Source organism: Arvicola amphibius, chromosome 7, assembly GCF_903992535.2.
Source record: "Arvicola amphibius chromosome 7, mArvAmp1.2, whole genome shotgun sequence".
NCBI lineage: Eukaryota > Metazoa > Chordata > Mammalia > Rodentia > Cricetidae > Arvicola > Arvicola amphibius.
The window spans coordinates 117,007,370-117,020,279 of record NC_052053.1 but is presented as its reverse complement, the minus strand read 5'-3'; the positions used below and the strand labels follow the sequence as shown (position 1 = coordinate 117,020,279).

General features: G+C 44.2%; 1 protein-coding gene across 1 annotated transcript; it reads left to right on the top strand.

Moving 5' to 3' along the window:
• Positions 1-7,292: 7,292 nt before the first annotated feature.
• Positions 7,293-8,468, top strand: Sstr1 (somatostatin receptor 1). The gene has a single exon (XM_038338185.1). It carries the CDS (start codon positions 7,293-7,295, stop codon positions 8,466-8,468), a length of 1,176 nt encoding a protein of 391 aa, XP_038194113.1.
• Positions 8,469-12,910: the final 4,442 nt, after the last annotated feature.

Genomic DNA, 12,910 nt, shown 5'->3' with positions numbered 1-12,910 from the left:
ACCATGTGGACAGCCCACTGTGACCTTGCCAAACGGCTTGAGCCCTCCAGATAAGGAAGCCTGGCATCAGTAAGAATGTTATTTTAAATCTAGTTCAGTTTCATACTGGAGATGCGTAATTGTGCCTGGAATTACTTCTGTTGTTATGAGCAGAGAGACCACCCACTTCATGAGCCCTCTGTTGGAAACAGTTATTAAAAGGGATTAACCATTATTTGTACCCAGAAGTGCTTAAAAGTACATATTATTATTTGCTTATAGGAGTGTTTCCTTCATGCATGTCTGTGCACCATGTGAGCGTCTGGTGCCCGTGAAGGCCAGAAGAGGGCAGATCTCCTGGAGTTACTGACAGTCGTGAATACAACATGGGTGTTGAGAATTAAACCCTAGCCTTTTACAAGAGCAACCAGGGCTCTTAACTGCTAAGCCACCTCTCCAGTCCCACAGAACTGTGTTCTAACTTAAGGTTGCAGTGAGACAAAATAAAAACAGGTGCAAATAAACAGGTGAGACAAAATAAAAACAGGGTTAACAAGGCATCACTTCAGGATGCCTGAACCTACATGTCCTCGGATCCTCCTGTTGCTTTCTGTTGGTGTGATAAACAAGCTGGGGGAGAAAGGATGTATTTGACTTAGAGGTTAGAGTCTACAATTGAGGAAAACTAAGGCATGAACTTGGAACAGGAACTGAAGCAGAGACCACAGAGGAGTGCTGCTTACTAGCTGTTAAGATGACATTCAGCTGCCTTTCTCATAGACCAGGCCCACCTGCCTAAGATCCAAAGTGAGGTGGGCCCTTCTACATCAATTAACAATCAAGAAAATACAGCCACAGACACACCCACAGGTCTCTATGATGAAGGCAATTCACTAACTGAAGGTCCTTCTTTCCAGATGTGCCAAGTTGATAAAAACTGAGTACCACACTGTCCCTGCAGGTATCTACACAGTAGCTACACACATGCTAGGCTTCTCGCTGGAGCACCCCACACCCAAAATGTGTGTGTTCCTTTACCCTCACATCTTTCGGGGGCAGTCATGTATTACTTTTCTCTTTCCTTTTTGGTCTAACCCTGTTGAATACACCCATGCCTACACCACTCTGCAATTCTAATAACTTTTTCCTTCTTAGACAGGTTTGTTAGGATTCAGGCATTCTGCTGGCCCCTGCCACCTGGCAGGATGCACCCAGGCAGTACTCTGGACAGCCCAAGGTACTCTATATACAGGTGCAAAAGGTCCCTTGAAGAGACAAATTCCACCCATTTCCACTCTTTTTTTCCCACTGCTCTTCTGAAGAGGCAGGGCAGTCTTTGCCTTCCTCTTTATCTTTTTCTCTGTATCTCTTTTCCTCCCTCTATTCCCTTGCCTTTATCTCAAAACACCCACATAAGCTCTGCCTGCATGGCATGTCTGTCCCTCACTGGCTGTGGGCTCTACTGCCGTGAGACCCTCTTGGCCCACCAAGGTCCCTCTATCACCGTTTTAGAAGCATATTTCTAAATCCAACAGCAATACATGTATTTCTACCTGTTTTCTCTTTTCTTCTTCATCAGAATAAGAAAAGAACCTTTTTTTGCCACTGTAGCTCTAGTAACTCAAGCAGTGCCTGTAACTTAGTGGGCATTTGATGAATCATTTTTATTATTACGCCAATGAATCAATTATCAAGTTATGTTTACAAATATATTATTCATACATAATGGAATTTAGGGATTAGCTTCCAGTTACTTCTAACAGAGCCAAAAAATATGAGCACATCACCATGCAACTATGAAATTAAGTCTATTCTTTTCTAGTATCAATTTTGTGTCCATAAAAATATCAAAGCATAAAAATAAGTTGGAATAAGAAACAAGGTCCCAGACCATGGGCACAAGCCATGGAAACTTGGCTGATCTAAACAGTCAACAAAAATACTTGTTTGTATTTTATAACAGTGATTTGCCTGGTAGAACCTGGCCGAGACTTCTGTTGTAACATGTGTAAGATCTTCCAAAAGCAGCAGTACCGGAAGAACGCCGCCTATGTAAGCTTCCTTCTGTTAAACTCCCTTCTCTTCTGCTCTCAGCCCTTTCCCTGGCTCTGTGTTCCTTCACTTAGCTGGTGAATCTGATTGACACCTGTGGCCCGCTCCAAAAGAACAGTAGTTTCTTAAGGAATGGGTGAGTGGCTGTAAGCATTTAAGTGCTCTGAGCAGAATCAAACATCATTTGAGGTATCCAAAGAAACAAAAATGTGTCTTTGTGACTTTGAAAGCATTTTTCTTTTGTGATTGCCGCTGGTGAGGGGAGAGAAATAATAAAAAAAGGAAAGGTTTGAATAAAATTGTTTGAAATTAATGCTACCCATCTTAAAGTCCTTAAATAACAAAAAGCTTTATTACCAAAAAGAAAAAAATGTATTGCTGGTAAGGACTATTCAAAGTAATATAGGTAGCATGTGGCCATTTCTGTTCCATTATTTATCCATTAATAATAATAAATACTTTTGTGTATGTGCTGAATTGTGTTCTTAGAAGCATTATTTAGCAACAGAGAATCCGTAGGGAAGAATGAGCTGTTAAACGGTATGCGTCTTTTCTGAAAGCACAGAAAAAAACCCTGCCTTGCTGTTTCACAGAAGAGGCAACAGGAAAACCAGCAGGCCAGTGAGTTTGCTGAGATTGGTGATGAACGTCACCACAGGCTGCCCAGGCTGCTGTGAAGTGATTGGGCATCCCTGGGAGATGGAGTCTAAGGTTGCTGTTTAGCCAGTTAGCCACTTTGTACCCTGGTAACTTTCTTATTAGACTGTCATCTCATTAACTGCTTCATGGCAGATGGTCCCCAAGTGCCACATTCTCTACTTTGGGCCATATTGCAGAGGGGTGCTCACCCCTTAGGCTTAGCTTGCTCCCCATCTGCCCAGACAGGTGTTTCCAGACATGACTGGGGCTGTAAGTACAGAGTGTGCTCCATAGAGTGCCTTGGCCCCTGGAATTGATGAGAACATAGGTTCCAACTGGAAAAACCACGTTAGGATTTTTTTTTTTTTTGACAGACACAGAGTTTGAGTTTCTGATAATTACTATTTCACCAAACCAACTGAGACTGGGGACTGCAATTAAAAAGAAATGATCTTCCATGTATAATGGCTTCCACACTGCACAGTACTATTAAATCGCCATCATTAACTACTAAAGCATGGGCTACTCCTTTCCCAGATGCCTTTCTCTGCCAAGAAATTTAAGAACGAGAAAGATCAATGAATGAATTGTCAGCATTATAATTATTGGTATAGGACATGCAAATCAAACATTTTCAGAGTTATTTAGATGTATGAGGAATCGTTAATGATAGTGATATTATCCAGACATTTAATTTCTTCTAAAGACCCATATTTATGTCTTTTTATCTACAATTCATGGGCTAGTTCATAAAAAGGAAGTATCTTTAAAAAATAAAGAACAAGGAGATTTGGGGTAATTTCTTGAGTAATTTGTTAGGTTCTGGGAACAGAAAGCTCAATAAAATAGTTTTTCTTCTCACAAAGCTTCTGTAGCTGGGCACAGACAAATAGACATGAAGCACCAGTATGGTATGATGGATTAATAAACAAATGTGTACCAGGTATAAGAGTTCACAGGGGAGTCTAGCTTGCAGGGGAAAGTTATAATGATGGAAGGAAAAGTCTGCTTGAGGACATACAATTCTTGCTTGAGCCTTTTCATCTTGTCTTCTTAGGAAACACCTCTTCCCCCTCTCTACAGATGTTTGTAGCATGGAAGAGACACAGGAAAAATGGTCACAGAAGATATGAGAGCTTGACAATGTGCAGTTTCTCAAGACCTTAGAGACGTCAGTTAAAATAGGAGACCAGAAGACTCTGGGGTCCTGACTTCACATTGCATTGCTTAGTCCAGAAGTGCCTTCATGCGCTCCTGGGGCAGAGGGGCTCACAGATACAATGATAAGACATTCATGACTGAAGAGATACGATAAAAGAAGCATGACTTATACCCAACTCATACATATTTATTGGCATAAATTCACATACAATCCATAACTTTACTCATTTAAGTGCAATGTTAAAGGGAGGCTGGTATAGGCACACTGTTCTGAAGCTACTACCATTGTTAAATTCTAAAATACTTTCCTTGCCCCAAAAGCAATTTTATACCCGCAAAGTAGCCACTTCCCTAGTTCCTTCTTCCTCTAGCCATGAACAATCATTAATCTACTTCCTGTCTCGATATGTACCTATTCTAGGCTAGTCATATAAGCTGAACCATGTAATCATTGCCTTGTGAGTCTGGTTTACTTTGTTTTTAAAATGTCTTTGAAAATGTTCATCAGTATTTGTAGTATTTTATTGGACTTTATTCCTTTTAAAGAAAGAGTAATATTCTACCGATTAAGGTACCACATTTTTGTTCATTCATATTTGGGTTGTTTCTTTCCTTTATTTATCTTTAGCTGTTATTGTTGTTCCAATATTGTTTCAATTTTGAGGGCTAAAGGACAGAGGTGGAAATGCTGGGTCGTAGTGTTTTTGAAATATTATTAACTTGTTTGTGAATATGTGCCTCAGGACTTTATTTCTAAGAGCAAGCATGAGTGATCAAAGTTTTCCACCTCTTTGTTTACATTTAATTTTTCTTTTAAAAACTATAGCCATCCTATTGTCACACTCTTTTATGAATAAGTAGTACATCATCGAAACGCCTTCACAACCAGAAAGAGATACACTTGTCTACTTTTCTTCATTTGTATGTGAAGCCATAACCTAAATGACGAAGTTTCTTCTTCACTAATGAGCTGCAAAGTGAATTTAATGACATTCTGACAACAAAGCTGCCTTTAGAAAACTCCCACCCATGCCCCAGTCACTATGATCAAAGCCAATGCCTCTAAATGGCGACCTTTGAAAGAGCATCCCAGAAATGCAGTCAGGTGCCTTGGTCAGTGGTTGGCAAAGGCATCAAAACTATGTCTGGGGTTGGCAAGGAAAATACTCCTCTACAACTAATCTCAGTTTGGACATTTCCTCCCCTCCATCTCCTCTATATGTGCTGTTTTGTTTGTTCAGTTTTAGAAACAACTAATCTCCAAGTCACATTCCAGTTGAGGCATGATGGTTTGTTTAGGTCAAACAATGCCTTAAACAGCCCCAATCCACCCAAATTTCGAATTCCACTACAAAATTTTTCTCATGAATAATTCAGCATCTGTTATACACAATCCTGGGATCTGTAGTCATTGATTTTAATCTGACTGCCATGCTGGACACTACGTGTGATTCTTTCCCTTCTGGCAGCAATTGCTGGGTACAAGCGACAGGACATTGAGTATAAATGTTTTACTTTTAATGAAGTATCCAGTTTTGCATTCTAGACTGTCTGGTAGAAACAGCATCCATGGGTTTAATTTCGAATTTCACCAACTCTTGAAGTAGATGTGAGAGGGGAGGCAAGGAGGATAACTAAGGGCAATTGCAAGCAACAAAGCTCAGAGGGAGTGCTGGACTGCAGTCGGCCAGTCTTCACTGGGGGTGGGGTGAGGGGCATGGTTGGCATGCTTAAGGCAAAGACTTGCAGGGATTTTTGTGGAATACAGCAGCATTCATGAAAAGGAAAGAAGAGATTGAATCTTTTAACAAGGAGAGACTGCAAGGCCAAAGAGACACTGGATTCAGAATTCTGGGAAACCCCAGGATCCAAAAAATAAAATATAAAAAATAAATCAACAGCCATTCTTTCTCAAGCAGAAGCTTATATTTCCCAAAAGAAGTCAGAAGTCAGTGTACCTGCTGGTCAGCCTTAATACTCATCTCTTAATGGTTCTGGCACTTGGTTGGACCAGAGAAGAGTCATACCTCAAGGCCCTCCTATCCCTTAGTATTCCACGGGGGAAAGCCTGAATAACTTGCCACTGATCCTGGACTTGATGATAGTTCCATTATCTGCGCAGCTAGCCACGCGTGGATTTAGAGCTGGCCTGCCTTCCTGTTCAGGCTCTGGCGCTCTCCACTCCATCCTCTGCCCTGCCAACTCTACAGAGTAAAAAGTACAGCAAGGACCCGCGCGGGCGCAGCTGTTACAAGCCGCGCAGCCTAATCTTTCCCTCGTGAACACCTACATGGATTTCCAATACTGAGTCTGGCAGGCTCCGGAGGGAGTGCCTGCCTCCTCTTGAGCCTCTGCCCCGCATGTCCTGATTTCTAAGGTCGATATTCCTGGGGGAGACTGAGGGGACTCTTGGCATTACAAGCTTCCTTAGATTCGAAATGGTTCACTCATTTTCCCTGAACGCTCCCTGCTGCAGACCGGAGAGGGATGGATGTTGTAACTCAGCATCCACTAACACACTACTGTGGTCCTTCGTGTTCATAATGCCATTGGCTTAGATCTGCTTTCTGCCACTCAGTATTTGCGTGGGCACTTGTGCAGTGGCCAGCCCCAAAGGGAGTTGGACCTCTCAAAGAACGTCAGCGCACCGCCAGACCTCAGGAGCACTTTGCAAGGGCCATCTGGAGACATCATCGACTTTGGGATCCGAAGGCCTGAAATCTTCAGCTGCAGGTTTGAAGGACTGGGCAAGTGGGAAAGGAGGTGGGTGTTTAGGATCCCGGAAAGCAGCTGGGGTGAGGTGGGGTCCCTCCCATCACCAGAAGAGAGCAGCAACTGAAAGAAATGAAGAACTCTAGACATATATGTCTGGGGTTTGCCTCAGTCTTTACTTGGAGTAGGAGTGGGGTGGAATAGAAAAGATCCAGTATTGGCTGGTACCTATCCTTTAGAAAGGTAGAGAAACTCCTCAGGTCCGTGCTAGAAGTGCCTGAAGACGTTGTGAGAATGCTGTGAGAGAAATCTGAAGCAATCTTCTAGTTGATCCTAGAGGGGACTGGAAATGGGGGGGGGGAGAACTGGGAGGGGAGAAATAAACCACCTATGTGCCCCCCCTCCTTCGTAGCTGCTGACGCGATGGTGCTGCTTATTAATCATTCACCAGTCCAGAGCTGCTCCACTTAATGGCCATACCGCGCTGAGCGCTAGCCTCTTGGTCTCTCCACGCTCCGGTGTGCCCAGGACCCACAGAACTGCAAGAGACCGTGCGCGAGCAGCCCCTGGGCGATGCGCCCGGCCCGCCTTGGTAGGAGCCCTGCTCGCCGCAGCTGCTGAGCTCTGCCAGGCGGCGCCAGGCGGCTGTGAGCAGCGAGCTGGGAGTCTTGAGCCTGGGGAGGGCGCAGACAGCAAGGGCGCAAGGTGAGCGCCCTAGCCCTGAGCCGCACCGGCCCCTTTGAGCCGGGATGTTCTCCAATGGCACCACCTCCTCTCCCTCCTCTTCTCCTAGCCCCAGCCCAGGCAGCTGCGGGGAAGGCGCCTGCAGCAGGGGCCCCGGGGCCGGCGCTGCGGACGGCATGGACGAGCCAGGACGAAACGCTTCCCAGAATGGGACCTTAAGCGAGGGCCAGGGTAGCGCCATTCTCATCTCTTTCATCTACTCCGTGGTCTGCTTGGTGGGACTGTGTGGGAACTCCATGGTCATCTACGTGATCCTGCGTTACGCCAAAATGAAGACCGCAACCAACATCTACATTCTAAACCTGGCCATTGCAGATGAGCTGCTGATGCTCAGCGTGCCCTTTCTGGTCACTTCCACGTTGTTGCGCCACTGGCCCTTTGGCGCGCTACTTTGCCGCCTTGTGCTCAGCGTGGACGCGGTGAACATGTTCACCAGCATTTACTGCCTGACTGTGCTTAGTGTAGATCGCTATGTGGCTGTGGTGCACCCGATCAAGGCAGCGCGCTACCGCCGGCCCACTGTAGCCAAGGTGGTGAACTTGGGTGTGTGGGTACTGTCTCTACTGGTTATCTTGCCCATCGTGGTCTTCTCACGCACAGCCGCCAATAGCGATGGCACGGTGGCTTGCAACATGCTCATGCCCGAGCCCGCCCAACGCTGGCTGGTGGGCTTCGTCTTATATACATTTCTCATGGGCTTCCTGTTGCCTGTCGGTGCCATCTGCCTGTGTTACGTTCTCATCATTGCCAAGATGCGCATGGTGGCCCTCAAAGCCGGCTGGCAGCAGCGCAAGCGCTCAGAGCGCAAGATCACTTTAATGGTGATGATGGTGGTGATGGTGTTTGTCATCTGCTGGATGCCTTTCTACGTGGTACAGCTGGTGAATGTTTTCGCTGAGCAAGACGACGCCACCGTGAGCCAGTTGTCTGTCATCCTCGGCTATGCCAACAGCTGTGCCAACCCCATCCTCTATGGCTTCCTGTCGGACAACTTCAAGCGCTCTTTCCAGCGCATCCTGTGCCTCAGCTGGATGGACAACGCAGCGGAAGAGCCAGTCGACTACTACGCCACCGCCCTGAAGAGTCGCGCCTACAGTGTGGAGGACTTCCAGCCCGAGAACCTGGAATCTGGAGGCGTTTTTCGTAATGGCACCTGCGCTTCCAGGATCAGCACGCTTTAAAGCTCGGCACTGCCTGGAGGGGGGCAGAGAGGCCAAAAACGGGGAGCGAGGAGCGGGCGTAGGCCAGTGATAACCGCTTAGTTAGCTGGACCTAGAGAAGCCATGTGACCAAGGAAAAACGGAGAGTTTTGTGGGTCAACTGGGAAGGCTTTCAGGACATCTTCTCAGCCCTTCCTCCTTCCTACACAGCGCTCGCTACTTTGAACAACTCTGTTCTTCAAACCCGGTAACTTCGATGCTCCCAGTTCTGCTAGTACAAACCACAAACTTAACGTCGTTAACTCAGTTTGATCCTTGCCCCCTCAAGTCGATATTTCTGTTTCTTTAAACTGAGCCAGCGTTACCGCTATGTGTTTCCTGTGGGCTAAGTCCCCAGCTTGTGCTCATCCTGGTCGCTGCGCAGGTCAGCTGGCCAGACTCTGCTCAAAGCGGTTATCAGATTGTCCCAAACCGCCGCTCTCCCTTTGCACAACCTTACTTTTAAAAAAGCCCGGCTTGAGGATGACCAGGCAACTTCTTTCCCTGGGCGCTTCCTCCCTCGGCTCCACCCACACCCAGAGCAGAGCTAGGTGCTTAAGAAAAACTCCTGCATCTAGAACCCCAGACTTTGTATAGCTCCACCCACGTCCTCTTTCGGAGGAAAAAAAAGGAGTAAACAGAAGGACAAGTTTGTAAGATCCCTGGTTTGTGGATATGGGTACCGTAGAAGTCACTCTACCCTTAGAGCTCAGAACTTGAAAACTGAGTTCCGAAGTTCCGGCGAGGGGCGCTCCCAACTGGGGAATGACTTAGGCACGCTGTCGGGGTACTTGAAAAGAAGGGCAGGTTCATTGGGTTCCCTCCCTAGAATAACAAAAGATTCGGTTTCCTGCTCTAGTGTGAGTTTCAGGTCCAGCTCAGACTCCTCCTATGATGACTGCAGGGCCTTTGCCAAAGCTGGATGATCGGTTGCTGTGACTTGTGTGGTCCTGGAGAGTTCAGGCCTTTCAAGCGGTGCCTGATAAGTTATTTCTTGTTTAACATATTTATTTATTTATTTATTTGTGGTGTTGGAAGTCCTGTGTTTCTGCTTTTCTCTACTTGCCTAACAGGGGTGTTCTTGGGAGTTCTGAAGGGTGTGGACCAGAGCAGGAGAGGTAAAAAGCTCCCTCCTCCCCCTAAAGCCCTCTCAAGTTCCACTCTCTTGGATTCTCTTAGCCTTTTCTCAATCCTTCCTATTTTTGCTTGTATCCAGTGAAGTTTGGAGATTTTTTTAATGCTTTTTTTATTGTAGCTTTTGTCTTATTAAAATAAAGAAATGGTAATTTGGGTTAACTTCTGTCAGCGCAAAGTAAAAGACCTGAATTCCTGGTGTCCCAGGAAACATGGGGGAAGACCACACTGTCTGTGATGTGTGTGCGTGTATGTATATGTGCTGCTATGCACAAATCATATGTATATATACAAGAGAGACGGATTTGTTTATCTTGACCAACTGTCGCAAGTCCATGAAGGACAAGCATGGCTCCAGCTGGGATGTTTTCAGGTTCAGGTTCAAGTAGCACTCAAACTTAGACCTGAGAAATGTCAATCAGAGACGTGAATCCCTACTGAAGATATTGCTGCCTTGTCCTAGGAACCGGCACAGGTGATTCTTCCATGCATCCAGTTAACATAGTCACTTCTGTTGGGGAATGGAAGTGGAAATAATTATGTCTGAGTTTACTAACTACATTAGAAATCTAAACAGAGCAAGGACAGATCATTTCATTCGTTTGTGTTTCCTGTAGTCTTTGGTGTGCTGGTTTGTACATTGGAGGCACAGAAAACATATATATATATGTATATGTATATATATATATATATATATATATATATATATATATATATCTTGGTTGGTTGTTTAAGTAAGCCAGTGTGTATATCAGTGGTCCTGGAATAATGAACCTTGGATTTTCGGGTTCCCACTGACATGACACACAATGACTGAATGCACTAAATACAAAAGATGTTTTGTGCACATTTGCTCCAAGAACACCATGCTTTTCTAAAAGCAGTAACCAAGAGTTAAACTGTCTCGTGTTTTGTTTCTACAAATGAACAAATATGCTTTGGATCATAAGAAAATTTAGATCTTTTCCTAATAATAGTTATATGTATATAATAACCGTTCTGTTAAAATCGATTTTTAATAGTTAAGAACAATGAACTTTACAAACTGAAATCTCTGTCATCATCTCAGCAGAATAGAAATGTAGTGCCCTTAACCTGTTGCCACTGTAATAGAAATAGAATAAACATGTATTATGCTGTCACAAGCTGTTGGGCCTCCATTTGAATCTTACTGTTTCAAGGGGTTGTCTGAACACTCAGGTCTGATTAACACACTTAACTTTTGGGAAAATTTCAGATTAACTTTGAAAGTTTTCAGGATTGCATCTCTCCTTTGAACTATTTTCTTTAAAATGGGAATCCTGGTGTGTGTGTGTGTGTGCGTGCATGTGTGAGTGTGTGTGTGCGTGCATGCACGTGCAAGCATGTGTGTGTGTGTGTGTGTGTGTATGCCTGTAAGTGTGTGTATAGACAGGGAGGGAAGGCGTATAATCAGGAGATTGAGGAGGAGGGAAAAGAGCAAAAGAAGGAAGCAGTAAAAACTGTGGAGTGAGTGTGACCAGGAAGCAATGGCCTGGGTTACACTCTGCCCTTGCCACACTAACCAGACAATGCCTCTGGTTTTCATAAATTAAATTACTGCCTGTCCTCATTCATCAACTCAGGTTTTGTTGTAAAATAAACAATTGCTGCTTTCTGTCTTAGAAATGATAATGGGAGGGAGACGTATCTTTTAAAAGTTTTAAAAGGGTAGTGTTAAAAAGAAGTAGAAAAATCAGGTTTTAAGGAGGACACATTTTATATCTTGTTCAATTTTGGTCATTTCCCTGCTGGAGGCTGTAACAAGGCTTGGTGAGGACTTGAAATGAAAATAAAAACAGAAACAGATTCTACATTCTATAGAAGCTTTATTTTCACAGCAAAATGAATTAAAACAGTATTCCTCAAACATCTGAAAGCAGTTATTCTAGGATGGTAGTGGTTCAAATGCCCTGTATCTCCAGCTTTACATAGTTACATACATTACCACAGAATGACTAAGGATAGTGGTATTTACGTATTTCGATTATTTTTCAAAGTCATAGCAGGGTAGCAATTGTGACGTTTACAACTTAGTTTTATAACATTCTTTTCATAGTACTGGGGTCTTGATACTCAGCTACAGCACACATAGTTTGTTACTTTGGTCACAACTACTGCAAACATTACTCCAAACCCCTTCAAACTGGTTAGCTGAGAGGAAGGAATCAATTAAGCTAATAATTTAACTAGCTAATTTTTAATTGTGGCCTTTTTTAAAGTTTGTACAATTTCAGCTAGCATCCCCTTTCTCTCCTTATTGGTAAATTGGCTCTAAATTATGCAGGGAGATTTTACACCCTTGTGGGGAATATGACTGGGTGAGTCCTTGGAAAGTAGCCTTCCAGACCTTTTACCTTCTGCCTCGGACCCTCTGTGACTGTGGATGCCTCCTGACTGCAGTCAGGTAACATTGGCAGCTCTAAATCTGGGATCCTGCATCTCATCTGGAGCGGCATCTCCTGTGGGCAGCAGCTCCTTGAGTTCCCATGGTCCTCATACTGATCACACAGTGATCGCACACTGGTCATCCTCAGCCTGTGCTTCGGAGTCTGACACTCTGCCACTGCAGTCCCTGGGTGGGTGGCTAGAGGTACGAGGGTACTAGGGACTGGTACTACATATCCCAAGGATCCCTTTGGTCTGTTCTCATCTCCCTCTGCCTATGACTCTGTCTCAGATCGTTTACATTCATCTTTGCTCTTGTCAACCTCACTTCCGGAAACATTTCACACTCTCCACATTTGGGTTATAGTAGAGGAAAACAATAGAAGTTGAGCCCTTGTGTCTCATGTAGCATGAAAGGTTTAACCCAGTTCCCACTCCTAACCCAGTCACACACCTGATTTCCAAGGATGATTGGTTTCCTGAGTACAAACTCTTCTCCTATCCTCAACTGATGATCCTCCTTCAGGGAGAGATATTGAAAAATTCTCAGGTCATGAGACTCCCACACACAGAGAAAGACACTGAAATGACTGGTCCTTTATAAAGAAAGTTAAAACATGTTGGTTTAATATCTGTAAATGATTATCTCACTATCAAGTGACCTCTAAACTCCCCAGAGTGGCATTTTTTTCAGGATTTCTTCTCACACATCAACCATGTAAAATGATCATATTAAAAAGCTTTGATGTCTAATTCATTTTATCACAACCACTGGACCCATTGTTAAACATATAGCTTGCATATGTGGTTCTCTTAGCATGGAGATGCATAATTTTGAATTATAAATATATTCCTAACTTGGTATCACTAAGGAAATAATAAAG

What these genes read in the sequence shown, in the direction of transcription:
- Sstr1 (XM_038338185.1), top strand. Translation starts at nt 7,293, where the DNA reads ATGTTCTCCAATGGCACCACCTCCTCTCCCTCCTCTTCTCCTAGCCCC.